The sequence below is a fragment of the Trichosurus vulpecula genome, chromosome 3 (genome assembly GCF_011100635.1).
Source record: "Trichosurus vulpecula isolate mTriVul1 chromosome 3, mTriVul1.pri, whole genome shotgun sequence".
Classification (NCBI taxonomy): Eukaryota; Metazoa; Chordata; class Mammalia; order Diprotodontia; family Phalangeridae; genus Trichosurus; species Trichosurus vulpecula.
The window spans coordinates 392,728,848-392,756,644 of NC_050575.1; the positions used below are offsets into that span (position 1 = coordinate 392,728,848).

At 41.6% G+C, this 27,797-nt stretch overlaps 1 protein-coding gene across 1 annotated transcript in view; it reads left to right on the plus strand.

Annotated features, from left to right (window-relative positions):
• The first annotated feature begins 1,040 nt into the window (after window positions 1–1,040).
• LOC118841632 (cytochrome b5 type B) overlaps window positions 1,041–27,797 on the plus strand; it is a 51,178-nt gene continuing 24,421 nt past the window's right edge. Inside the window, exon 1 of the mRNA XM_036749207.1 lies at window positions 1,041–1,287. Within this exon, the coding sequence (XP_036605102.1) occupies window positions 1,129–1,287 (159 nt within the window). The 5' untranslated portion in view covers window positions 1,041–1,128. The remainder of the gene's footprint in view (window positions 1,288–27,797) is intronic.

A 27,797-nucleotide genomic window follows, 5' to 3' on the forward strand; every position in this document is an offset into this window, starting at 1 on the left:
TATCATGGACCTCTTTGCCAGTCTGGGGAAGCCCACAGACTGTTTCTCAGAGTAGTGGTTTGTGGCTTACATTTACAATTGGAGGAAATGATACATTTCAGTTAGTAGTTTGTGAAAATAAGGATGTATTTTTTTTTCTCCATTTAAGAGTATGACCTCCCTGAAATCTAACCATAGACCTCGTGGATCCTGAGTTATGAACATCTGTCTTAGAGACTTGTCAAGCGCACAGGATCACACAGCCTCGATGAAAGGTGAAACTTTGAACCCAGGTCTTCCCAGGTGACTATCCCCTAGGTCTTGATACCTCACTATTATTAATTAGTATATTATTCTAAAGGAAAACACGTCTATCTTCACCCCCAATTTATGGAGGAGGCTGAAGATAAGCATAGTTGGGATTCTCCCCCCACGTGGGACCCGCGGTTTTAGGGCCACAGACACGGCTCTCTCCAGGGGTCAGACGTTCCAGGGGTCCAGGAATGTGGGGTGAAATGCAGGCATCCCCGCGCAGGGGCCCGAGAGATGGGACAATCGGGGAACTGGGGCGTCAGGTCGCTGAGGGAGACCCCACTGGGTCGCGGAGCCGGGTAGAAGCCCCTTTAGTGACACGTGGCCGAGGAGAGGGGAAAGGCGGCCAGCTCAGGTGGAACCTGTACCTTCGCTTCGCATCCTTCATCCCTGGGGGAGGGGGCAGCGGGGGCGCAGCCTCAGAATCACGGCTTTCCATTGGTTGATGGGAGACACCCGGCGCTCCTATTGGTCCTGATTGAGGCCGTAGAGTCAGGCAGAGCAGGTGGGCTCCTCGCCCTCATCCCTTATCCTCGTACATTCTACGCGCTGTCTCAGAATCGCGGCTTCTCATTGGTCATCTGGAACTGGAGTCCCAAATACGACCGAAAGCCAAGGTTCGGCTGCGTTACCTCCCGGCCCGCCCCCGTTTAGCGGCGAAAGCTCAGCCTCGCTTTTCATTGGTGGAGAGAAAACAGCCCACCGCCTCCGGGCAACATCCATTGGCTTTGCCAGGAGTCCAATGGTCCGTCTGATACGTAAGCCGGCCCGGCGGGAGAAGGCGAATCCTGCCCCCTGAGGTCGGCTCGCTGCCGAGAGGAGGCGCCTCTGATCTCGATGGCGGCCGAGGGCGGTAGCTGCAGCATGGAGGGGAAAGAGCCCGAGACCGCGGTCACATACTACCGGCTCGAGGAGGTGGCGAAGCGCAACTCGGAGAATGACGTGTGGATAGTGATCCACGGGCGAGTGTACGACATCACCCGCTTCCTCAGCGAGGTGGGGCCCAGGGCGGTTTGGAGGGAGAGGGAGGAGGAGGGCCCCGACCCGGCGGCCGGGCTCCGTGGGAAAGCCCGAGGCTTGGGGGGCCGCGCCGGGCCGCTCAGGGCACGTGCGGGGCTGGAGTTCGAACCGCTGCCCCATATCTCTGGGATGGTCCAATGCCACCGGCTGCCCCCAAGGCGCGTCTCCCCGGTTTTGATTGGGGGAGGCACTCGGGGGCTTCGTGGTGCAGGGGAGCCGAGTTCGAGTGCTGCCGCAGGCCCGTGGGACCCCAGCGGCAGCCTCCATTTCGCGAAATCAGCGCCCTGACAACACCTGAGTTCAAATCCTGATTCTTAGATTTACGAACCTCGAGACCCTGGGGGCAAGTTCCTAAAGCCGGCTCAGCCTCCTCATACCCCCTGAGTTCAATAATAATTAATAATGATAATAACAATTACCAGTATTTATAGAGGACCGACTACATGCCTGGTACTGTGCTAAGCGCTTTACAAATATCTTATTTGATCATCACAGCACCATACGAGATAGGTGCCATTATCATTCCCTTTTTTACAAGTGAGGAAACTGAGGCAGACATAGGGTAAGTGACTTGCCTAAGGTCATACAGCTAGGATGTGTCAGAACTTAGGTTCTTCCTTACTTGAGTTCAAATCCTACTTAAGGCACCTACTAGCCGTGGGCAAGTCATTGAATTTCCTCGTCTGTAAATTGGGGATTTGTATTAGAACGTGAGTTTAAATTCAACTTCAGACACTTATTATTAGCAGCGGTACCCCTCCTGGGCAAGTCTAAAGCCCTCATCTGTAAAATGGGGGTCATAGCACTCACTTAAGCTGACCTACCCAGGAGTGGCATGCATTCCACTTGTTTCCTTCAGCCGATTTACTGTCTGTGCCTGTGGACAAATAACTTCCCCGAGCCCTTGCTTTTATTACCTGTAGAATGGAAGTAATCATACATGTAGTTTACCTATCTTACTGGGTTATTGTGAGGAGTAAATGAGGAAGTACCATATGATGTCAGTTATTAATAATGTCAACAATTCAATATTTAAAAAACCATTTATTCAGCCCCTGTAATGTGTGAGGCAGTATGCTGAAAGTTGGAGATACACAATTTTTTTTAAAAGCAAAGTCTTTACTCTTCAGAGAACTTTATCTTCTAGGGCTATGTGCCAGTCCCTGTGCTAAGGGCTAGGCAATTATTATTTGGTCCTCAAAACAACCTTGGTAAGGAGGTGCTACTATTCCCATTTTACAGGTGAGGAAAAAAAGAAAGGAAAAAGAGAGATCAGATAGTACTCTGGAAAAAATGGAGAAGGGATCATTTTCACTTGAAAAGATAATAGAAGGTGTCACTGAGGGTAACAATATTTTTGGAGGTTCATTTTAGACACCATTCAATAAAAGTCTCCCTAGTGTCCTTCTCTTTTCTTTCTGTAGCAGGAATATTCGAAAAATTTTTCTGGTAATTTTAAGCTGTGGGAATGCTAACTCCTGATTCTAGAAAAATTTCAATACATTCTGCATAGTTTTACATAGTTTGTCAGTAAATTAACTTTTAACTTCCTATTATATTGTTTAACATACTTGCATAATGTTTTATTCTCGAAAATGTTTTATATTATTTCATTTCTGCAATAACTTAGGGAGCAGATTTGTTAACATTTTAATAGATGAGGAAACTGGGGTTAAAGTCATAACTGGTTAACGGCAAAACTTGCATTAGTTAAGTCTTCTAATTTACTTTTTAGTGATTTTATATTGGCTGTAGCAGCTTACATGGATGATTTTAACATGCCCTTGGGAGATACCTTGTAGAAGTTAAAAATAATACAAGATTTCCCCAAAGATGCAAAGGAAGGAGTCCTGCAGAATCCCAGGACCATTTCTTTTGCTGTCTTTCTTGGTGCTAGTGACCTCATTTACAATATCTTGTAGGTTGAAGAATGATTTATAATGGCTGTGGAATCACCTTTTCCCTTTGTGGTTTGGCTTTCCTTAGAATGGGGGAGGGGACCTTCTGCCTCTAGGCCACATGTGGCCTTCTAGGTCCTTGGGTGAGGCCTTTTGACTGAATCCAGATTTTACAGAACAAATTCTTTTATTAAGGGGATTTGTTCTGTGAAGCTTGGATTCAGTCAAAGGGCCCCACTTGAGGACCTCGGGGCCACATGTGGCCTGGAGGCGGAAGGTTCCCCACCCCTGACTAATCCTAACCATTTTGTTTCTACGTTGAGGAAATTGACACCCAGAGAGATGAAGTAACTTGTGAAAAGTCAGTGGCAACTGGCGTGAAAGTTCAGATCTCCAGATGAGCAGTCCCACATGTGTTTTACTGTACTGATTTCCCTGAAGTGCTTTCTAACAGTGCTTCCCTATGATTCTGGCTAGTCTTGTGTAAGACTTGGATTCAAGTTCTGTCTCTCTTAGCACCTGGGTGCTCTTAGGCAAGGAGCTTAACTTTGCTGGGCCTCAGTTTCTTTATCTGTAAAATGAGGGCCATGGGCTAGATGACCTCAAAGATTTTCCAATTCTATTTTGGTAATCCTAAGAAAGGGTAATTGGTAGCTTCTATCTAATCTAAGCAGTGTGCCATCATTTTACCCAAAAGTTTGATTAAAGAGGTCATAAGCCAGATGTTAAGGTATTAAGAAGAGAGGGACAGGAGAGAAAGTGGGGGCACCTATTGCACATGAGAACTTCAGCGAGAAACGTCAGAAGAGATATAACATGATGCTTAGCAGGGATAGAAGGATCAAGGGAAGGGTTTTTGAGGTTGGGGGGAGACATGGGCCTATTTGTAGGCAGTGGGGAAGAAGCCAGTAGGCTAGAGGTGATAGGGAGCCATTGGAGTTGATTGAGCAGGGGGGTGACTTGGTCAGATCTTCACTTTTAATAGCTGAGTGGAGGATGGACTGGAGTGGGAAAGAGACCTGAACCAGGCAGATCTACCACTAGTAGGTGATTGCAGTAGTCCAGATATGAGGTGATGAGGGCGGGTACTAAAGTGGGGACAGTATCAGAGGAGAGAAGGGGCAGATTCAAGAGAGGTTGCAGATTAAGAGGTGCACTTATTTTCCTGTAGGAGATTAAGAGGTGAAATTGATAGACCTTGGCAACAACTTAGATATGGGGGGTGAAAAATAACGAGGAGTCCAGGATGACTCCTAGCTTTTGTGCCTGAAGGACTGAGAGAGTGGTGTTGCCCTTGACAGGAACAGTAGGGAAGGGGTGGGGGAGGATTTAGGGGGAAGGTAATAAGTTCCATTTTGGACATGTTGAGATTAAAATGTCTACTGGACATCCAGAATGAGAAGTTTGAAAAGCAGTTGGAGATGTAAGGTTGGAGATTGGGAGAGCTGAGAGATTGGGATGGGATAGGTAAATTTGTAAATCAAAGCACAGAGATGGTAATTAAACCCTTGGAAGCTGATAAGATGACCAGGTGTAGTAGTATAGAGGGAGAAGAGAAGAGGGTAATCTGGAGGAGGATCCTGCAAAGGAGACTGGGGAGTGGTCAGTCAGAAAGGTAGGAAGAGAACTAGGAGAGAGGGGTGTCCTGAAAACCTAGAGGGAAAAGATCTGTCAAGGAGGAGGAGATGATCAGCAGTGTCAGAGGCTGAAGAGAGGTTGAGGAGAATGAGGATTGAGAAAAGGCCAGTGGGTTTGATAACTAAGAGATCATTGGTCACTTTGGAGGGAGCAGTTTGAGGCAGTAGGGAAGGACCCAGTAGGTATGGAAAAGAAGTGATAGAGTGCAAGTGACAGAAGAGCCATCTGTTGGCAGGGACAGGAAGGAAGGATCTTCTTTTCTCTCTACACTTTTCTTGGTGAGCTCATCAACTCCCAGGGATTCATCTATGACCTTTATGTATATAATTCCCAAATCAAAATATTCAGCCTTTATCATCTGAGTTCCAGACCCACATCTCCAACTACCTGTTTGATATCTCCAACCTGTCCAAACTTAGCTGTTCCCCCAGTCAGTTGTTAAGCACCTGCTGTGTGCCTGGCACTGTGCTAAGCACTAGAAATACAAAGGCAAAAGGGAAAGCTCCTGCTCCGAAGGAGGCTTCTATCCTAATAAAAGGTATACACGATGTATTCAAAATTAGTACTGGCTAGTTTTGGGAGGGAGTGAACCAGCAGCTGAGAGTTCCATGTAAAGGCGGTGCTTGAGCTGATTATTGAAGGAAACTAGAGATTCAAGGTGGATATGGCCATGCTTCTTTTCACCCAGATTTCCAGCCTAAAAGTCACCCTCAGCTCTTTGCTTTTATTCACCTTCTGCATCCAGTCAGTTTTAAATCTTACCAGTGCCAACTCCTCATCATCTCTCCCATCCATCTCCTTCTCTAACATAGCTACCTTCATGGTGGCCCCCATCACCTCTCTCCTGGCTCGTTGCTGTAGCATCCTCACCATCCAATTAATCCTCTCTCTGATCCTTCTTCTCTACACAGCTACCAAGCTTCAGTGGTGCCCTGTTGCCTTTAGGATAAAGTACAAATTTCTTGGGAATTTTAAGCCTTTCCTGATTGGATTCTAGCCTATATTTCGAAACTGGTTATACTGTGCTCTACACTGTAGCTATTCATCACAGGAAGCATTCCATCTTTCACCTCCATTCCTTTGCCCAGGCTGTTCACCAGGCCTGAAGTGCTTCACGTTCTCACTGATACTTCATTCTTAGAATCTCAAGGCCTTTTCAAGGCTTAGCTGTGGTGCCACCTGCTTCAGGAAACCTCTCCTGATTCTCTTAGGTGTTGGTTCTCCTGTAGCTGTGTATTTTTTTTGTACATAGTTTACTTTTACCTATCCTTGAACATGCTACAGTAGAATTCAGGGTCCTTGAGAACTGTAATGGCAAGCAAAGTGGGCCTTTTTGCTGTTTTTTTCCTTTTGGAGTGCTTCTCAGCACTAAGGCAATCAAGTGCTTTTGATTGAGTCTTGCCTTTGTTTGAATCAAGAGTCTTTGATTGAATCAAGCGTCCTTGACTGGAAATAGTATATATACTAGTTAGGTTAGCATTTTGCTTCAGGGGGTGGGGCTCACTCATTGGAAGAGTGTTCATGTGATTTGTCCAGACAAGACTGGGTAGCTGTTAAGGAGCCCCCCCAGCTTTGAAAACCCAGATGTTGGTGCTTCTCTCTCTCTCTCTCTCTCTCTCTCTCTCTCTCTCTCTCTCTCTCTCTCTCTCGTAACTATGTATGTATTGCTATTGACAGACAGAAGCCTGTCTGCTGATTTGTGTTATTTGCTCTGTTTATATGATTTCTGCTTGTAATTTCTGTTTGCGTTTTCTCTGAAGTTCAGGGTGCTGGCTTTTCCCCCTGAGCTAAGTGAATGATTGAGATATATATGTATGTATATATGTTTAATTAAAGTGAGATTGTAAACACCTTTAAGTTTCTTTCCTTCAGAAAAGCAGATCAAAGAACTTGTTCTAAGCAGCCCTCCTTTGTGCTGGTGTTGTTGGTCTTACTCTTCCACAGCAGCTGCTAGTAACATTGTTGTTACAAGAACAGGGACTGTTTATCTCACTTTTGGATTGGTATTCCTAGCACCAAGTCTGGTGGCTGTCATATAGCAGGCACTTAATAAATGCTTGTCCGTTGACTAGTTTTCCATCTCCCAGACCTGCTGGGGTAGGTATTCTTCACCTTTTTTATGGCATAGACTTCTCTGGCAATCAATCAGGTGTAAACTATGGGACCTCTTCTCAGAATTGTGTTTTTAAATATGTATTAAAATATGCAGAATTATGAAGGAAGAGAATTATATTAAAACAGTTGTCAAAATTTTTTAAAAAGCCAAGTGTGCAGACCCCAAGTTGAGAACCTGTGATAAACCTTCTAGGATGGTTACATTTTTTATATTTTGAAGACAAAGCTCCCAGGGATGGAAATTTTACAACTTCTTTTAGAAACTTACTCTAATTCTTAATCTTTAATAAGCAAGTCTAAAGGAGCTGGATACAGCAAGCACTGAGTAATATCACAAAATGAAATGGCCATGTCTTAACATTTAGGAATGATTGGTTATTAGCTTGGGAGCCATTTCCGAGTCCTTTGTTTGTGTGCAGTCAGCTTCTTGACAAGTGAAAGCCAAGGTCAAAGTAATGCCAGCTTAGAAGGAAGGAAGGAGGATGAGCACATACTGCCTGCTGTTATGAAGCTGCCCAGCCTGTTTGAACAAACTGTTGCCACTAAGAAGTGGGAAGTGCATTAAAGAAGAGTCCTGTATACTGATTGTAACTCTTCCTTATCAAAGGTCATAGGATTGTAGATTTTTGAGACGGAAGTGACCTTGGAGCCTGGTCATTTTTCTGCTGAGGACACGGAGGCCCAAGGTCACCTATATAACTAAGTAGCAGGCTCAGGATTTGAGCCCAAGTCCTCTAACATCACATCTAGCAAGCAAGCATTCTTTCTAGGGCACCAGGAGTTAATCTACTTAAAAATAGATGTGACAGCGAGTAGGCCTAGAGAACCCAGAAAAGGCCTCAGCCAGTAGACATTTGAGCTCCTCCAGGAGGTGGGGCAGCCAGCAGGTACACTGCCTTGAGGGCAAGCTAATTTGCAAAAAATTTTGGAGGCAGAATATTATGGGTTGTGTATCATTTTGGAAGAACTTCAGAAAGCAATGGAAGAGAAAGCAAATTTGCAGAAAACTGTTAGTGAGCTGTCCTCAAAGCTTTCGCACTAGAGATGACAGCTAGAAGGAGGGCAACAGGTAGAGTCTGAATGAAGCTGAAGTGTCCGGATTTCCGTGGAGGTATTGTCAGTAATGACAGAGGAATCAGCACCTCCGTCCTGTGTGCTGTTTGAGGAGGTGAAAGTAGCACTTAGGACTTCAAATTGAGAAGAGGGACTAGCCCTGATCAAGACTAACAGAAGCAATCCTTTTTGGAGGTGACACAACTTTGAAGGCAATCAGTATGGATTTTTAGTATAGTTGAAAGAAAGCAAGATATCAAAAGAATGGGGAAAATTGTGGACTATATTATTACCCTCCCCCAAGGTGACTGAGAATATTGTAATATTTGAAAATAAAGGTAAATTGAGAGACAGTGGTCTGAGCATGAACAATTTATTAGTTGGGCTAGCAGTAACCAATAAATTGAGTCAATGGCTTCAGTGACCCGAGACCCTGAAGTAGGGCTTACCAGCCTTAATATAGTTTTGGAGAGTACAGAGTTAGGTAGGTGGGGAAGAATACTATTGGTTACAGGGCAAACAGCCTTCTGGCAGTGGGGGCAACATGATTGGTTATAGTAAAGAAAGGGGACTTGTGGGATGCACCCATGTGGGCTAGTAACCATCCTTCTTGGACAATTAAGGAATGTTATTTATTCATTCATTTATTTGTTTGTTTATTTTTTGGTACCTGTCCACATCTTACAGACTATGTTAGTAGAACTGAGTTAGCAGACTCCCTGGTGTGTGGAAAGGTTTGTTAGGGAGGTAAGACCCTCCATAATTGTACAATGGACAATATATCTTTGGGGTTTGATCACAAGTTAACTTGTAGCTTTAAACTAATTCAGGAAAAGTTGACTCGATTATAAAATTAGCATATAATCAATTAAACTTATACTGTAGAAACTAGAGGTAATATTAATTTTTATATTTTCAATTTTATCAATAATAACGATTCATATTTTCTCATCTCTCTAACAAACGACTTTATGAGAATGGTCCACGCCTTTATTGATATTATCCTTGATGAAAGTATGAGGGTAGCACACGTAACTTTTTCAGTGATGTTGAACTTCTTTACGATTCCCAAATCCACTTTTTAATACCACATTCTCCAGTAATTTGTCACACATGCAGTACCTACTGACAAGGTACTACGGTCTTGTTAAAATGAAAATTTCTTTCAAGATTCACAAAACTAAATGTGTTAAAGAAATTTAAATAATTAAACTTTCTAATGATGTGTTTGTGATTTTGTAGCATTTATAGTTCTGAAATTATTAAAAGCTTCAAAGTCCATGAAGGCTCTTGGGACACCATCATTCTGCTTTTCAAATGGATTAGTACTCTCCACCGTTCTGGCATTCCAAAAACAATGCAAATTGTAATCCATTCATGCCTGCCCATTTTGTGCAGCTCTTGTCCAGGGCTTCCCATCACAGGGGGGTCCATCCAATGTGTGTGGGACCTTTCTTAAATTCTCTTGACAATTCATCGATGCCACTGGAGGTTACCTACTTGATCTTTTTCCCACTCATGTGTGTCTCTGACACCTTTTCTAACTTGTCCCTTTTTGATGATGTGCTATACACTGCTTATGGCCACTCATCTGTGGTTCTCTGTTGTCCTTTGGCTGAACCTCTCCAGTTCTTTGGAAGCTGTAGGAGCCTTTTCTTTAGAAGGCTCGCTCGGTCCACTCTATTGCAGTAGACTCCACTGAGTTGCAGAGTTCCTCTCCATAGTATTCAAAGGATTAAAAAGATACTAGAAACTTCAGCATCCTCTTGGGTGCATTTCCAATGGGAAAATCTGTACTTGAGTATTTCAGTGGATCTGCAGATCTTGTTGGTTTGGGTACAGATTGAAACCTTCCTTGTCTCTCTTGTCTTAGGCAGTTTTTGTCCAGCAGGCTAGAAGCTTTCTTCTAGTTTAATGGCAACCTCTGAACCTGAACAATTCGTGTGTGCATTACACATGGAAATGGATAATGTGGCTAATTGGAGAGCAAGGATCCAAACTTCTGATAGTTTTGATATATCTAAGCTACAGTCTTCAATTACATGTAACAGTGTAAGATTTTAAATGATCCCTTCTGCCCTCCAATGGAAAGGAGGTCTTTTCCTTGGAGTAGTTTCTCTTCCTTGCTCAAGTTGGTTCAACATTTATATTCAGCAGGTTTTGGAAAACTTTCAAGTTGCATTGTTTTATTGTAAAACAAAAAAAAACGAAAAATGAAAAAAAATTTATGAAAAACTAATTTCAACAAAAAATTTAAGAAATAACATGATATGTAAAGCCATAAACTCGAGTATTTACATTTACTAAAAAGGAATGTGTGCATTATATACACTCACATGTTAAAGCACAGTGCTTTTTTTATGGATCTTTCACCCCCGACACAGATCACAAGCTCTGTAACATGGTAGATGTCTTTCATAATTGTAGCCAAAGATTTAATCGCCCTGTAGCCAATCTGGTGATGAGCCTCTGAACTTAACTGAAACTTCTCTTGGGACAACAGACGCACAGTTCATAACAAGGCTTGTATTGATGCCTTTCAGACCTTCTAGCCAGGAGTGGGGAACCTATGGCCTTGAGGTCACATACCACTGTTGGAGCTTGTCCTTTGCTGGCCTGGTCTTTGAGAATCCAGGATTACCTTCCCACCAGTCTGAGGCATTGGAGTCGAACTTTAGTGCCCGATCTGGTAGTCCATAAGCAAAAATTGAAATGATCCAGACAATATTAGTAAGTGTGTATATATACACATCGATCTGTACATACATACACTTAAACTCCTATCTCTCCAGCAGTCCTGTGATATGTAGATAGAACAAGTATCCTCAATTAGATGTGAGACTGAGGCCTTGAGAACTTGGGGGGTACTACAGATGAATTCATGTCTTCTGACTCCAAGTCAGACAATCTTGCTTTAATGTTATTTGCAAACTTTATTATAAATAAAGTGCTATGTAAATGTCTTTTTAGTATTACTCAGTGTTGCCTCCAGAGTAAGATACCCTTATAGGTTCATAGATTTAGAGCTGAAAGGGGCCTTGGAAGGTACCTTGTTTACCCCTTATTAGGGATGAAGGAACCTAGACCCAGGCAAGTGAGATGATTCACCTGTGGTCACAAAGGTAGGAAAGAGGCAAAGCTGGGATTCAAATCCCATCATCCCACTGCACCCAGCTCCTCCCTTTTTGTATTCTTGTCCAGAGAGTCCCATTTTCCTCAAAGGTCATTTTGGGCATGTAAACTTGTCAAAGATTTTTTAAAAGTTTTTTTTATATAAAAAGATTGTAGCCACTTGTTCTTTATGCTTCTAAACATTTCCTGCATCAAAGACATTTAATTAAATTGATCAGGCATTATTTCTCTTTACATAAACCATGTCTCTCTTCTAATAGATTGTTTCAGTGCTTAGTGATCCTATTCTCCCTGCCCCTCCCCACCCCCCAAAAAAAGGTTTTGCCAGCTTCTTGCGTTTTATTCTGATGGTCTCTTTGGCAGTCTACCTGTCTTCCCACAGAGTGCTCACTTGCCATGACAGGTTACGCATTTTGGCCCACATTTCAACAATTTCACCCCTGAGTTCCTTCAAGGCACTTGAGTGATTGCCATTTGGCACTTCGGTAAGGGTCTCTGGTTTGTTGATTAGGTCTGTAACATTCTAAGCATTTGATAGTATTTGATCTAGTAATCTCAATCTGTTTTATTTTTGAAACCAGGTATTAAGGCTTTTGCTGTGGAAAGTTTCTGAAACCTAACTGTCAATTTTGAGTATTGTAGTTCTGGAGAGACAACACTCTTTTCTGTCTTCCCTGAGAGAGATAGATTCTTCAGGGAGTTTGTATGCAGACTCACAGGTTAACCAACAGAGGGTGCTGTGAAGCAAGGTTTGTCTGTATGGGTAAATGTACAGCATTTCCACAGAAATTTTGTAGTCCTTTATTTTTCTAGTAAGAAAGACGTTTATCCTAGGATTGATTATGGCAGTCCTTAAAGTGCTAATCCCTTTTATGATGATTCCTCCCAGTGCTTTCTGTACAGTTTGTAGTGTGGAAGCATCCTACCCCATTTGTCTGTATTGTGTTGTTTTTAGTTTCTGGAGCAACTGTGAAAAAATTAGGGGCACTTCCTAATTCCCACATGTCCTCTCTACAAGGTTATTGAGCTAAATAAACGGTTATCCCAAGAGATGCTTTATAATCCCCTTGGCTCAATGAGTCAAAAATTAATAGGTCAGTGACTGTTTGGTCTTTCACAGTTACCAGTCTCGATTACAGAATAATTTATTTCTAAGATTTTATTTATACTATTGTAGAACTTGTTGCATAATATAAGGTAAGATAAGGCCATCAAGTTATAAAAATGTTTGCAGATTGACCAAGATTTGGGGGAAAAATGCAGATCCGAGAAGGAAAGGGGGAGGCAACAATATCTGCATTAAGGGAGGGCTAATAGTGTCAAAGTGTACTCAGTCTATATGGTATAAAATGACCTATAGTGCCATTAAATAGCTGCCAAGGCTTGAAAATTACTGGAAAGGCTGAATCATTGATGTCAGCCCCCAAGTTTTTTTTTTTTTTTTTCCGAGAGATTCAGACAAAAATATTGTTATGTTATTGCCTTTGGGTTTTTTCCTCTCACATTATCACAATAATGATAGTTTTGTAAAAGAAACACAGGAAAGGAATATTTATTCTTGTATATTAAAAACCAACAAAAAATTTTAAATCACTAAAACTTAATATCTGAGCTTAACAAAATAAACATTTTGAATACCTTTTAAAATAACTTTTCTATTATTTTCTCTGTGTTTGCTTCTGTTCATTGTCTATTTTTCTTCTGTATAACATATATACCTGGTGTGTGGGTATAAATATATATACATATATACACACACCTTGGTATATATAAATAATTATGAGTAAAGTATCATTTTTATTCATCTCCGTATGTTTCATTGTATTCAGATTTATCATTTTTAATGGCCCTGTGGTATTCTGTTATGTGAATTAACACAGTTTGTCTAATTGTTTCCTAATTTTGGACTTTGGGGTTGTTTCCAGTTTCTGGCTATTACAAATAATGCTGCTATAAGCATCTTTGTAATATTGTGAGGTTTTTGGTTTTTTTTTCCTTCTTGGAGATATGTTTTTGATTACTCCTCAAATTTATATAGTGTTTCAAGGTTTACTTAGCAGTTTTTCACAACAGCCCCGTGAGGTAGGTAAGTGGGCTAAGTAGTGCAAGTGGTCTTATCTATGTGACCGTAGACAAGTCATTTTCTAAACCTCAGTTTCCTCATCTCTAAAACAGAGATAGTGTACCTCAGAGCTGAAACTTGATAACATGTCATAGATTATTGGGTCAAGGATCTAGGTCAGATTCTAATCACATTACCACTGCCATTGCCTCAGGAAAGGATTAGACTGTCTCTTTTATTGATAATCTCAGTGATTTCACACACACACACATACATATATGTGTGTGTGTATATATATACATATACATATATAATATATAGATATATATACATATACATATATAATATATATAGATATACGTATATAATGATATGAATCACACATACACACATATCCTTCCTTGGCTACCACTCCCCCAGATGTGAATCTCTCCTTGTTAGAACTAAGTTCCTCGAGAACTAAGTCTGCTTTTGTATCTGTATCCCCAGCACTTAGCACAGTTTTAGGCATGTAGTAAGCACTTAAGTACTTGTTCATTCATCTGTTCAGTGTATTTTCAAACTTTTAGGCTCTCGTAAGGAATCTCCATCAGACTCATAGATATTAGTGTGGTATAAAGCTACAGCTAAGTGAAAGGAAAGAGTTTGAATAAAATTTAACAAGCGTTTTAGAAGTGCCTCCTTTTGTGGTAGATGCCCTGTTCAAGGGGATACGAAGATGAAAGGAGGCACTTCTCCTCACTTGCTTTCCAGGTCAGCGTTGGTCATTCCTGTGATTCAGGAGTTTAGCCTCCTTCTAGTGTTGCGCTTGTTGATACTATTGTCATCATTGTGTACTGTTGTTCTCCTGATTCAGCTCATTTTACTCTGAGTCAGTTCATAAGTATATCTCTGAATTCCTCACGGTCATCATTTCTTACTGCACAATAACATTTCATTATATTCATACGCTACTTTCCAGTTTAGAAAGATTATTTTGGCAACATTGTGAAAGCTAGATTACTGAGGAGAGACACTAGAGTCAGGGAGATTATAGAAGGCTGTTAATAGTAGTTTAGGTGAAAGGTGATGAGGCTTGCACTAGGGGAATGGTATTGAAAGTGAAACATCATAAACTACTGAAATTCTGTTCTGCCGCGTTACAGTAGTGTGGAGGTAATGCTGAGTTGCTGAAGACTGGTGATACTGTACAACTTCTGACAAGGTGAAAGATTTCAAATAGGGGTTGATGAGTATTATCTGAGGACCAGTTTGTATAGGTATAGAGATGTATTCTGGGACTTACTTTATTAGGTGCATAATTGCTAATTGGCTCTGACCAAGAGCCTCACTTTTTTCTAATTTCATTTTTTGACCTCAGTTTTTTAAAGTTCTCCCAATATATATCCCCAGTAGGTACATTACTTGGATGGCTCTCCATTCTCATCAGTGTAGGGCACTCCCTTTAATGATGCAGAACATCACCTCCTTGCTTTCTCGCCCATTGCAATTCTTGTGATCGTGCTTAGGACATGTGGGAATTAGGAAGTGCCCCTAATTTTTTCACAGTTGCTCCAGAAACTAAAAACAACACAATACAGACAAATGGGGTAGGATTTACCATTCCCTGGAGGCCATTTATTATCCCTTGTTCCTGCTATATGACTAGCCTGCCCCCTTTTCTCATCATATCTCTATCTTTGATAATATCTTTTGTGCCACTTATCCTGGGGTGATTTATTGCATACTACCACTTCCACCTACCATGTATCTTTCCATTGTTCCATGTGTCACCTACAATTTTGGTTCTTTGACATTGTAATGTGGAATAATTCATAGCCATGGATAGTATCACTGGGGAAATATTGATGTTAGAAAAGGTGGGCTTTTGAGCCCTTTTTGTAATGGCAAGAAATTGGAAATTGAGGGGATGCTCATCAGTTGAGGAGAGGCTGAACGAACTGTGTTATATGATTGTGATGTAATGCTATTGTGCTGTAAGAAATGATGAAGGGGATGGTGACAGAAAAAAACTTGTGAAGACTTGTATGAACTGATGCAAAGTGAAGTGAGCAGAATTAAGAGAATATTGTACACAGTACAATGTTGTAATGATTTTAAACTGAAAGGCGTAGCTACTCGGATCAATACAACGGATCAAGACATTTCCTAAGGACTCAAGATGAAAAATGCTATCCACCTCCAGAGAGAGATCTGATGAACTCTGAGTACAGATTGAAGCATACTCTTCATTTTCTTTGTTTCTTGCCTTTTTTTTTGGTTGTAGTATAGCTTATATGGACATATTTTGCATGACTTCACATGTATAATTGATATCATGTTGCCAGCTTTCTTAGTGGGTGGGGGAGAGGTAGGAGGGAGAGAGGGAAAGAATTTAGAGCTCAAAATTAAAAAAAAGAATGTTAAACATATAAAGAACACACAGCTAGAAGAAAAAACAGATGGGCTTTGCGCTAAATAGCTTCAGAGGCAGGTCCCTTCCACCCCTTAGATTCTATCAGCAAATAGCAGCTTGGGCTCTTGAAAGACGATGGGATTTCTCAGCCCATTTGCCTCTCAGTTCTAGGTCTCATTCACTGTTGAGGGCCTGGCAAGGTGGGTACATCAGCACTAATGGTTAATTCAGTGGCCTGCCCTTCTGACCATGTCCTCATTTAGGCATAGTTGCTAAGATGTACTCCTTGGTATAGTGGAAAGAATCCTGTATAGAAACTGGGATTAAATCTTGTCTCTGTTGCTTACACAGGTGTGACCTTGGGTAAATATCATTTGACTTCTCAGTGAATCAGTTTCCTCACTGGTAAAGTGAGGGGGTTGGTCTAGAACGGGTGGGGATCCTGTGGCTGAGGCCACATGTGGATTCAGTCAAAGGGCTGCACTTGAGGACCTGGAAGGCCACAGGTGGCCTCTGCCACAGGTTCCCCACCCTGGATGATGTCTGAGGTTCTTTCCATCTCTAATTAATACATACCTCAGTGATAGGATTGCTGACTTGTGTGTGGATGGCTTCTATGTAAATGCCGTTTTTTTTGTTCCTTGATGGAAGGGAGGAAGCTGCCCCCTCCACCGATGAAGGACTGCTGCTAGTCTTGAAGTGGCCCTGCAGTGCTAGGAAGTGCACTTCCCATAACTGAATGGTATGCGTGTTTGGAGTGAAGATGTCTTATGCTTACTTTGAGCTGGTGCAGTTCTGCTTTGCTCACAGAGCACGGCGTCTTCTTTGATGAGAGCACACCATGCTGGGTGGTCCTGTGCCATCATCTCCCATGACTCACAATTGACTCCAAAGTTCTCCAGAGAGACCTTAAAAGTGTCCTTGTATTGCTGCTTCAGATCTCCATGTGAGTGCTCGTCTTGTGTGAGTTCTCCCTAAAGTAATCTTTTAGGGAAATGTACATTTGGTATTTGAACAATGTGGCCAGTAGAGTCTGAATGCTTGGCAATTTAAGAAAGGACCTCAGTGTCCAGTACCTGCTCTTGCCTGGTGATCTTCAGAATCTTCCTAAGATAACTCAAATAGAAGCTCTTCAGTTTCCTGTCATGGCACTGGTAGACTTGTCCAGGTTTCAGCACAGTGTCTCGGTAGACCTTCAGTTTGGTAGAGGTTATTAGTAGATAATAGACTTTAGAAGGTTAAAAATAGTAATAATCAGGCATATATTTTTAAAAGTTTACTTAAAACTGAAATACATAAAAATGTCACTTACAGATCATATTTCATTTAGATTCTATTCTAGCTACGTAGGCAGGTTTATACTTTATGTCAGAATGGTGTCTATTACCTCTAAATGCAAAATAAAGAAAAGGAGAATTATCCTGGACAGAGTTGTACTTATTAAACAATATGGTATCTCCAATAGAGTTGAATTCTTTCTTCCTCAGCATTTTTTCCCCAAGAAAATGCCTGTTACAATTACTATTGAAATATAAATGAAAAGCAGTGCTAAAAGACAGGCAAACTTTGGTTAATTGCAATAACCAATCTTGGGCCTGCAAAATAGATGATGAAAAAAACACACTTCCCTCTTCTTCAAAGAGGGGTAAGGGACTATCAGAGCAGAATGTTGCATATGTTATCGCAAGGAGTCATTTTTTCCCTCATTGTTTTTGCTTAACTGTTTTTCTTTGGTACAAGATAAAGTTCATGGTGGGAGGCAAGAGCACTAGTCAGGGAGAATGGTTGATGTTCGGAAATGACTATAGTATAAAGGCAAAAGGCAAGAAGGAAACTTAAAAAAATAATACTGTTGTGTATTAGAACTCACTGGATAGACTCTTCAGGTGTTGGGAGCCATTAGATTCTTATGAATTTTTCGTTTTCTAAGTTTGTTTTGCAAAAATGTTCTGTAGGAAGGAAAATGTTACAGTATTTTGGTTTGGTCAGCTGAGTTTTTTCATCTGGACTGCTAGTACAACCTTCCATGGAATAAGGTAAATAAATAGCTAAAATTCTCTTGGTCCCAGGTATCCTGTTACATACTTTGGAGGAACTTCAGTGCTTAAATCACCTATGTTAAGTGCTTGACATAGCAAATGTTGGGAAATACAGAGCTATCTGGGTGTGTCTCAGCCCTTTCCTTTGGCCTCTTGCTAAACTTATCACACTATCTGATTCTGCCCCTTTGTTTTATTCCTATGAGACTAAGTGAAAAGGTTTTTCTCTTTTCAAGTTGATTCCCTCTTTTCTTTGTTGAATCCAGTTGAATATAGACTCCTCAGATTAGAGAGAAGAAATTCCAAATACCAAGTTTTGAAGGAATCATTCGTCATAGCATCAGCAAGGAATGAGATGTTCCTTTTGAGTAGATTTTCCCGGTGAGTGAAGCTTAAGGTCCTTTAAATGCAAAAAAAAAAAAATTGTTAACTTGTTTTGATGCCAGCCTTTAAAAGTATATTATGGCTGAAAAGCCTTTCCTCATTTTTTGCCTGTTGGATTCCTAACAGTTCTTTTGAGAAACAGCTCAAATCCATCTTTTCTCCTCCCTGAGCCTATGTTATTTTCCTTGCACCTTTGTTCTCCTTTTAAACCACGTTGTAAAAGACAAAGCCTGATTCAGGTTTAAAATTAGAATGAGGTGTGAGATGCTTGTCAAAAGGAGGTTTCCCTAGCCGGGGCAGGGCAGGGATATTCAGCCAGGGGACAGATGGTATTGATTCTTTTGGGAAGCCTTTCCCTGACTCTGTCCACTAGTCCGAAGCCTGAGGGAGGAGCTGGCTTGTGACAAAGGGCCTTCTTGCTCCCCTCAGCCTTTAATTGTCTCAAGGATGATCCCAATACCTTTTAAAGAAAAACTAGATTAGCTTGGTTGAGGTGTATGGCCTTAGGCCTTTGCTTCAGCCATATATGTGTTGCTTGTTTTGGTTTTTGAATATGGGTCATCCCCACTGTTAGGTTGTAAACTCCTTCAGGGTAGGGACTATCTCAACTTTTCGTGCTGTCCTGCCAGCCACCCTCCTCCACAGTATATTACATTGTATACTGTACATAATTAATATCTGAATGGAATTTAATGTTATATATCTGCTTTTTTAATCAGAGTATATCATATGATTGATGTAGAAAGAATTTTGGATTTAGAGTCTAGAGACCTGGATTCAAATCCTTATTCTGCCATGTGACCATGGGCAAGCCCTTTAACCTCTCGAGCCCCAGTTTCCTTCGTCTATAAAGTGAAAATAATGCTTGTGCTTTCTGCACCACAGAGTTCTAGGGAAAGTGCTTTGTTATATATCTGCTTTTTTAATCAGAGTATATCATATGATTGATGTAGAAAGAATTTTGGATTTAGAGTCTAGAGACCTGGATTCAAATCCTTATTCTGCCATGTGACCATGGGCAAGCCCTTTAACCTCTCGAGCCCCAGTTTCCTTCATCTATAAAGTGAAAATAATGCTTGTGCTTTCTGCACCACAGAGTTCTAGGGAAAGTGCTTTGTAAACCTTAAACTGTAGTATAAATGAGTTGTTATTGTGAGAAGTGGTGGAAGCAGTTTTGTTTCCACAGAGTTGAAAGTATCTCCCTCTCTTAGCTTTAGAGCAGAGACCAGGCTTCTGATCGGGTTAAAGGTTAGATAGAGGCTTGTGTGCATGCTCAAGGAGCTGTTTGAAGGAGGCCCGATATGGGCAGTTCAGGGGCCAATGAAGAGCCAGACGGGAGATTCGAATTAGGAGCCAATAAAAGGACTGGCATTAATCTGAGTCCCTTGTACTTCCCTTACTCTGTTCAGGGGACGTACCCATTTATTCAGGAGGAATAAATGTAAGATATAATTAAAACCTTCTTGGCCTTCCAACGAGTGTTGTTTATTCCTACACAACGAAAGTATGTTTCTAACACTATGATAACAGAAATAAGCCTTGTGTTGGTGATTTAGCATTGGCATTGTGGATATACCACAGAATCTCAGTAAACATTCAGCACTCTCTGTGCCAGGCACTGTGCTAAGTGCTTTACAATCATTATCTCATTTGATCCGCACAACAACCCTGGGAGGTAGGTGCTGCTACTATCCCCAAACTGAGGCAAACTGTAGACCCTGCCGTCAAGGAGCCCAAAGTCTAATGGGGGAGATAATGAACAAACAAATATGTATAAATAAATAGGAAATAATTGACAGAGGGAAGGTACTAGACTTATAAGGGATTGAGAAAAGTTTCCTGTAGAAAGAGGGACTTTAGCTGGGACTTGAAGAATCTAGGAAGAAGAGATAATGTAGGAGAGCATTCCAGGTATGGGGGACAGCCAGAAAAAATTTCCCCAGGGAGGTGGAGTGTCTTGTTCATGGAACAACAAGGAAGGCAGTGTGATTGTATCTGCAGAATATGGGGTGAAGGGGAGGTGTAAGAAGATTGTAGGGGTGTGTGTGTGTGTGTGTGTATTGTGTTGTGTTGTATACACTGTTGTAGTTCTGAGCCACAGGAGAGCTAAAGCCTATTGGGCATCTGTATTAAGTCTGGCACAAAGAAAGTGTGCCTCCCACTCTCATTCCCCTAGCAGAGGGCCACAAGGCTGCCAAAGATGGCTGAGAGAGCCCACATCAGAAATCAGAGGCTATGGAACATTGAAGGGGGAGGGTATCAGGATCTGCTAGTGGATTTGTTTTTCATCTAAGACAAACTTTTCCTAGCTCTGTATAACCCACCACTGTAAAGGATCTCTTTCTGCCACCTTTGTCACTCACATCATAGGTTATTATGCCGTCTTGCTGTTCTGCTCCTCCAATTCCTATGATTTCCCCTGGGTATCTAATTGTGGGCCTTCATAGGATCCGTTCTCATTGAGCTTTCCTCATGGCTATCCTTAAGCCCTTTCTTGGGGCCATTTCTTTATCTTCCATTTTCTTTTGGAATCCTGCCATCACTTCTAACTTAGCAGGTCCGCAATGAAACTCTAACCATCCCTGCGGACACAGTTGCCAGCTCTTAAGTTTCCTCTGTCTGTGAAAGTTCCCATCACTGATAATCTCCCAGGTTTGAAGTCTCCAAGTCATCTCTAATTTATACTTTTCTAAACTTCCACACTTAATCATTTGTCAAATCTTGTCCTTCTAAAGTATCTATGCCTTTCTCTTCTTTCCTATAATCTTCTCTTGTCCAGACCTTCACTGCATCACATTAAGTTGTAGTGGTAGACAGATAAAACCTGTATTAAGCACTTACTGTGTGCCATGCACTGTGCCAGCTGTAGGCTCCTGATTGATCCGCCTGTAGTCAAGATAGCCGGTTTTTCTCTGAAAGTGCTGGGACACAACTCAAAGTGTGTCCTAAATATAGAATTCACTGCAACACAGTTTGAATATTATTATTTTAATAGATGGTAGTGATGAGAAGGAAATAATACCATTGTGTAGTGGAAAGAGTGATTGTCCTAAGAGTCAGAAGACCTGAGTTGCAGTTCCAGGTCTGAGTCATTAGCCGTGTTAGCCTGGGCAACCTCCCTGACTCTTCGTTTTCTCATCTGCAAAATAGGGTTTACCACTTGGATAGTTCAGTGAATGTCAAATGCCTCTTCTGCAAGCTAGTGTACTAATAACTATTTACCAACCTTACAGAATTGGGAAGACAGGACTTGTAACTTAAACCGGATTGGTTTTGTTCTTTTGTGGCATAGATTCCTAAAGGTTATTAATTAGAACAACACTAAATTATTTTAGATAATGTAGAAGATTCAGTGGTACCGATGGTGGTACCTTGGGGGTAGCATGGCATTGAGGGGTGTAGCAACACTTCAACTAGCAGCTGCTGTGGGGGTGAAAGACCAACACAAGCCCAACAACAAGAACGCTGCCAGCACAGATTCTTTTGATCTGCTTTACTAAGGAAAGCAACGTTAAGAGGTTAACAATCTTATTTCAATCCAACATACAAATATCATTCACTTAGTTTAGGGGAAAAAGCCAGCACCCTGAACTTCAGAGCAAATACAAACAAATTACAAACATACATTATAGACAGACAAAATACAATTCATAGTTACTAAGAAGGCATCAATATCTGGGTTCACAAGCTGGAGGGCTCTTAACTACGGCTGCCAAAAGTCTGCACATCAGCACTCCTCCAAGAGTGACAGCCCCAAGCAAATAGCTCTGTTCTTTCTTTTTATACAGTCTGTCGTCAGAGTGACCAGAACTTAGGCTCATACTATTGGCTCTGGTCTTAGCAACTCCTCTTAGGACCCTGAGGGCTTCACACCCACATAGGCTTAGCACCTAGTAATTAGGGTTTTGGGCCTGAGGCTTTGTACCTAGTAGTAAAAGGATGTGGGCCTGGGGTTTAGCATCTAGGAAGACTCAGTCAAAGAGAATTAATTTATCATTCTAAAACAGTAAGAAAGTCCCACCTTAGTTACTAGTGCAGTCCAGGAAGCTCCCTTTGGGGGTTGGGAAGACCTTGGGTTCAGATTTCACCTCTTATACTATTCACTGTGACCCTTGACTAGTTAGTTAATCCTCAGGGCTTTGGGCAGTTCTTTAAGTCTCTCAAGTGGCCTAGCTGGTGCTGATCATCTGAGGTAGAGTGAGATTCCTCCCCAGGGAGTTCCCTACACCCATGAAGGCATTGCTCCAGGCCCTGGGGCTCCATTCCCTTATGGCTCCTCCTCCCCACCCCCAAATAGTTCCCATTTATTTTACAGAAGCAGTTTTAACTGGCTGGATTTTTAAAATTTTAATTTTTTTTAAAAAAATTTTAAAATGATGAATTTAATTATGTCAGTATTTCAAAGAGCCATCTTTTTGTCTCTGTCAGTTTTCCTTCTACTAACTGAGCACAATCCCTGCAATACCACAGGAAATGGTTTTATATAATGCTGTGGCCAGAGAAATTTACCTGGTGATGAGCCTCTCAAAACTTAGGTAGTCTTATCTTTGGATGTACTCTTTAATCACTGGGGGAAAAACACAGAAGAATTCCTCTGAAAGATTGTTGCTAATTGAATGGTTCCCATTCAATTCTACAATTATTTATTAAGTGCCTGTTACAGTAGGTTATAGGCTCTGTGCTAGGTGCTTGGGATACTAGACAGTCCTTGCCTTCAAGGAGTTTTCATGCTGCTATAAAGGAATGAGATTTTATATAAAAAAAAGACATAAACTGGGGCTCCATACTTTAGAACCGTACTATGTATGCATGTATGTGGTAGTCTTTTTTTTAAATTTATTTATTTAACATATTTAGTTTTCAGCATTGATTTTCACAACAGTTTGAATTACAAATTTTCTCCCCATTTCTACCCTCCCCCCCACTCCAAGATGACGTATATTCTGGTTGCCCTGTTCCCTATTCGGCCCTCCCTTCTGTCACCCCACTCCTCTCCCATCCCCTTTTCCCTTCTTTTCTTGTAGGGCAAGATAAATTTCTACGCCCCATTGCCTGTGTATCTTATTTTCTAGTTGCATGCAAAAACTTTTTTTTTTTTTGTTTTTGGACATCTGTTTTTAAAACTTCGAGTTCCAAATTCTCTCCCCTCTTCCATTCCCACCCACCCTCCCTAAGAAGTCAAGCAATTCAACATAGGCCACATGTGTATCATTATGTATAACCCTTCCACAATACTCATGTTGTAAAAGACTAACTATATTTTGCTCCTTCCCAACCCATCCCCCTTTATTGAATTTTCTGCCTTGACCATGTCCCCTTTCCGAAGTGTTTGTTTTTGATTACCTCCACCCCCATCTGCCCTCCCCTCCATCATCCCCCCCCCCCTTTTTTATCTTCTTCCCTCTTCTTTCCTGTGGGGTAAGATACCCAATTGAGTATGTATGGTATTCCCTCCTCAGGCCAAATTTGATGAGAGCAAGATTCACTCATTCCCCCCTCACCTGCCCTCTCCCCTCCTCCCACAGAACTGCTTCCTCTTGCCACTTTTATGCGAGATAATCCACCCCATTCTATCTCTCCCTAGTTCCCTCTCTCAATATATTCCTCTCTCATGCCTTAATTTGATTTTATTTCTTTTAGATATCTTCCCTTCATCTTCAACTCACCCTGTGTCTGCTCTCTCTCTCTCTCTTTATATATATATGTACACATACATATATACATACATGCACATTCACTTATATATATATATGTACATAAACATATATATATGCATATTCCTTTCAGCTACTATGATATTGAGGTCTCATGAATCATACACATCATCTTTCTATGTAGGAATGTAAACAAAACAGTTCAACTTTAGTAAGTCCCTTATGATTTCTCTTTCTTGTTTACCTTTTCATGCTTCTCTTGATTCTTGTGTTTGAAAGTCAAATTTTCTATTCAGCTCTGGTCTTTTCACTGAGAAAGCTTGAAAGTCCTCTATTTTATTGAAAGTCCATATTTTGCCTTGGAGCATGATACTCAGTTTTGCTGGAGAGGTGATTCTAGGTTTTAATCCTAGCTCCATTGACCTCCAGAATATCGTATTCCAAGCCCTTCGATCTCTTTATGTAGAAGCTGCTAGATTTTTGGTTATTCTGATTATGTTTCCACAATACTCGGATTGTTTCTTTCTGGCTGCTTGCAGTATTTTCTCCTTGATCTGGGAGCTCTGGAATTTGGCGACAATATTCCTAGGAGATTTCTTTTTGGGATCTATTTGAGGAGGCGATCGGTGGATTCTTTCAATTTCTATCTTGCCCTGTGGCTCTAGAATATCAGGGCAGTTCTCCTTGATAATTTCTTGAAAGATGATATCTAGGCTCTTTTTTTGATCATGGCTTTCAGGTAGTCCAATAATTTTTAAATTATCTCTCCTGGATCTGTTTTCCAGATCAGTGGTTTTTCCAATGAGATATTTCACATTGTCTTCTACAGCTCACTGATTCAGGGTGCTAGGGCCCGCTCCGCCCGGCTCCTGGTCTGGTTGGTCCGAGCAGCTCACGCTGGGCTCTGCTCTGCTCCACTTCCAGCTCCCAGCTTCCTGCTCCGTGTGGGATAGATCTCACCCAGAGACCATCCAGGCTGTCCTGAGCTGGAGCCCTGCTTCCCTCTGCTGTTTTGTGGGTTCTGCAATTCTAGAATTGGTTCAGAGCCATTTTTTATAGGTTTTTGGAGGGACTCAGCAGGGAGCTCACTGCTTTCCAGCCGCCATCTTGGCTTCGCTCCCGGAAGTCGCCCCATGTATGTGGTAGTCTAATGACATTTTAGAAAGAAAAGCCTCAGGTGAATCACCTGGGTTTTTAATTGAAGAAACAGTGGAATCCCTTGAGTTTGACTGTTAGTGGGGTTCTACTTAGTCCCTCCCCTATTAATATTATTGTGACATGTGCATTTTTCTCTAAAAACTTGAGGAGTCTCCAACCAGAAGCAGCAAATTGTAGAGATTTAAATTTTCAAATGGAAGGCATAAATCAGGACGGTGGGGTTTGGCATTATTATTTAAAATCTTCTTACCTCTTTTGCCTTTGGAAGAAAATGCAGTCTTCTTAATTCATTGGTGACAGGTGGTGTGTTCATAAATGTTCTTGTTTCTCTTGAACCTGTCATACTGCAACGTGGGCAAATATTTTACCTGTCACTGTAGTGCTTACCTGTTCTGTCTGGATTAGCTGCTATTATATGGATGATTGCTTTTAGTTAAATATATAGACTAGTCATTCTTCTTTGAAGAGTCTGAGGTTAGGCTAGGGGCAGAGTATTTTTCTGGAACCGTTCTTCCCTTTCCTTGTTTCCGATGGGGTTAAAGGAAGGCCCTAATGCTGAAGGATTTGTGCTGCTCCTTTGTGTAGAACAAGGCACCCAAGTGAACAAGTACTTACTCTCTTGATGCTTGTGGTCTGAGGAGGGGAGATGGGAAGACAGGTGACCCATCAAAAGTGGCTTCAGCCTAGGTACATTGAAGCATGAAAACACTAAAGCATCGGCAAGTAAACAAAAAAGACAGGGGCTGAAGTCAAATGAAGAAATTAAGCTAAAAGTCAACCCATGGGGTGTCCTGTGCACACCAATACATTTATTTACTCTTTTCTGATTGACTATTGAATTGCATAGCAAAAAATTTATTTCTCTTCTTAAGCCACCTCTGCCACCTTCCCCTCGCACCCCCCCCCCCCGAGAAAAGTTGGCCTTGTCTTTCAGTTTCACAACAAAATTCCTAGAAAAAGCTGTTTATAATCCTTGCCTCTACTTTCTCACCTCCCATTTATTTTTCAGCCATTTTCAGTCTGGCTTCTGTCCCTTTTGACAGAAACTAGGCTTTCCAAGGTCACCAGTGATTTCTTTGTTTGAGAATTGGTTTTTCAATAACCTAATCATAGAAAAGGAGCCAGATGATAAGATGTTTAGCTGCAAAATAGGGCTATTCTAGGAAAATTAGTGCCATGAGCAAAATAAAAAAGGGACCAGCTAGATTGGATAAAGAATGATAGGTTTATTCACCTCAGACTGACTCCTTTAAAACTTGCTTCACTGAGATAGCCTTGAAGAAGACTCTAATTCCTGAAGGGAAGAGAGAAGAAGCATGTAGCTAGAGAAAGAGAAGGGGAAGGAAGCCAGATGGAGTTGAGAGAGCAGTAGCCAGGTGGAGGCATTTGCCTTAAAAAAAAGGAACCTGGATTCTGGGAGTGAAAGTGGCTAGATTAAACCAGGCACAAGATTTGTCTGAACAGAAGCTATGTTAATGAAACCCTCAGATTATAGGCCCCCAAGCAACAATCCTGTTTTTCCTTTTTCCTCCTGAGTTCCTTCATGAGAGTCTGAAAACTTTTCTTCTGGGCATGAGAGAAGGGGATGAGTTTTCTTACCTTACTTTGTCTTTATATACTCTGATTGTTGAGTTTATGTTTAGTGGAAATAGATTTGGGAGAAGGCAGTTGAGGGAGGGAGAAGGGAAAAGATAGAGGTAGGTTTAATGTGGAAATGTGTTACCAGAAACACTGCCTCTGGCTGGAGCCTCAGAGCTAACACAAAGTTAAAATTACACCATATGGAAGAGTGTTTATACTGAAAAAACTCATCAGTGCAGTGAGGCAGTAGTAGGGTCAGGGACAAATAAGGAGTGATGGAACAACTTTGATGATGACCATGCCATTCCCTTCACCCTTGCTACACCTTTATTACTAAAGTCAGTGGATTTTCTCTGACCTAACCTTGACCTCTTTACAGGGATTGATACTGTTGGACCGCCTTGCTTCTGGATACTCTCTCCTCCCTGGATTTTTATGTCATTGCTCTGTCCTGGTTCTGTTCCTTCCAGTTTGCTCAGTCCCTCTCAGTCACCTTTGTGTTGTGTCTTTTCTTTTTTATTGGTGATCTCTGCAGCTGCCGTGGCTTCTACTATCACCCCTATGCGATGATTCCCAAACCTACATTACCAGCCCTTGTATCTCTTCCGAGTTCTAGTTTCACACTGCTTGCTTGACCTCCCCATAAGCATCTCAAACTCAGTATAGTTAGCTGAAACAGAATTCACCTTTAATCTCATAACCAGCCCCAGGTCTTGTAGATTCTACATTCACCTCTCTGACATCCATCCCTCACTCTCTATTCTCACTGCAGCTGCCGTAGTGCAGGTTCCCCATCTTCTCTTGCTTGCACCACTGCAATGCCCTGCTGTCCCTCAGTGCAGTCTCTCCCCTGTTGAGTCCAGCCTCTGATACACCACAATTGCCAGACTAATCCTCAAGCACAAATCTGCTCATGTTATTCTCCTTTTCAAAAAATTTCAGTGGTTCCCTTTTACCTCTGGGATAAAATACAAGTTCTTGACTTTCACTTTTAAAGCTCTTCATATCCTGGTTCTAGCCTGTCTTTCAGGGCTGATTAAACATTGCCCCACCTCACCCTGTGTTCCAGTTGAATGACGAGAATGATATTCTGTCTCCACCTCCATGCCTTGGCATATTCTCTCTGAAGTTGGAATGCTTTCCTAGAAGACTCACTTGCCTTTTGGGATGCCCAGTTCTTTCCAAGAGTCAGCTCAAGTGCTATCTTCTTCAAGAGGCACAATTAGTACACCAATACCCTTGCTCTGTTTTGTTTTTATATATCTTGTATACTAATCTGTAAAGATATTGTACCCTCTAGAGTGGAATATAAGCTCCTTGGGGGCAGAAGATGACTTTTCCTCCTGGCCTGGCACAAGTGTGTGCCTGGCAAATAGT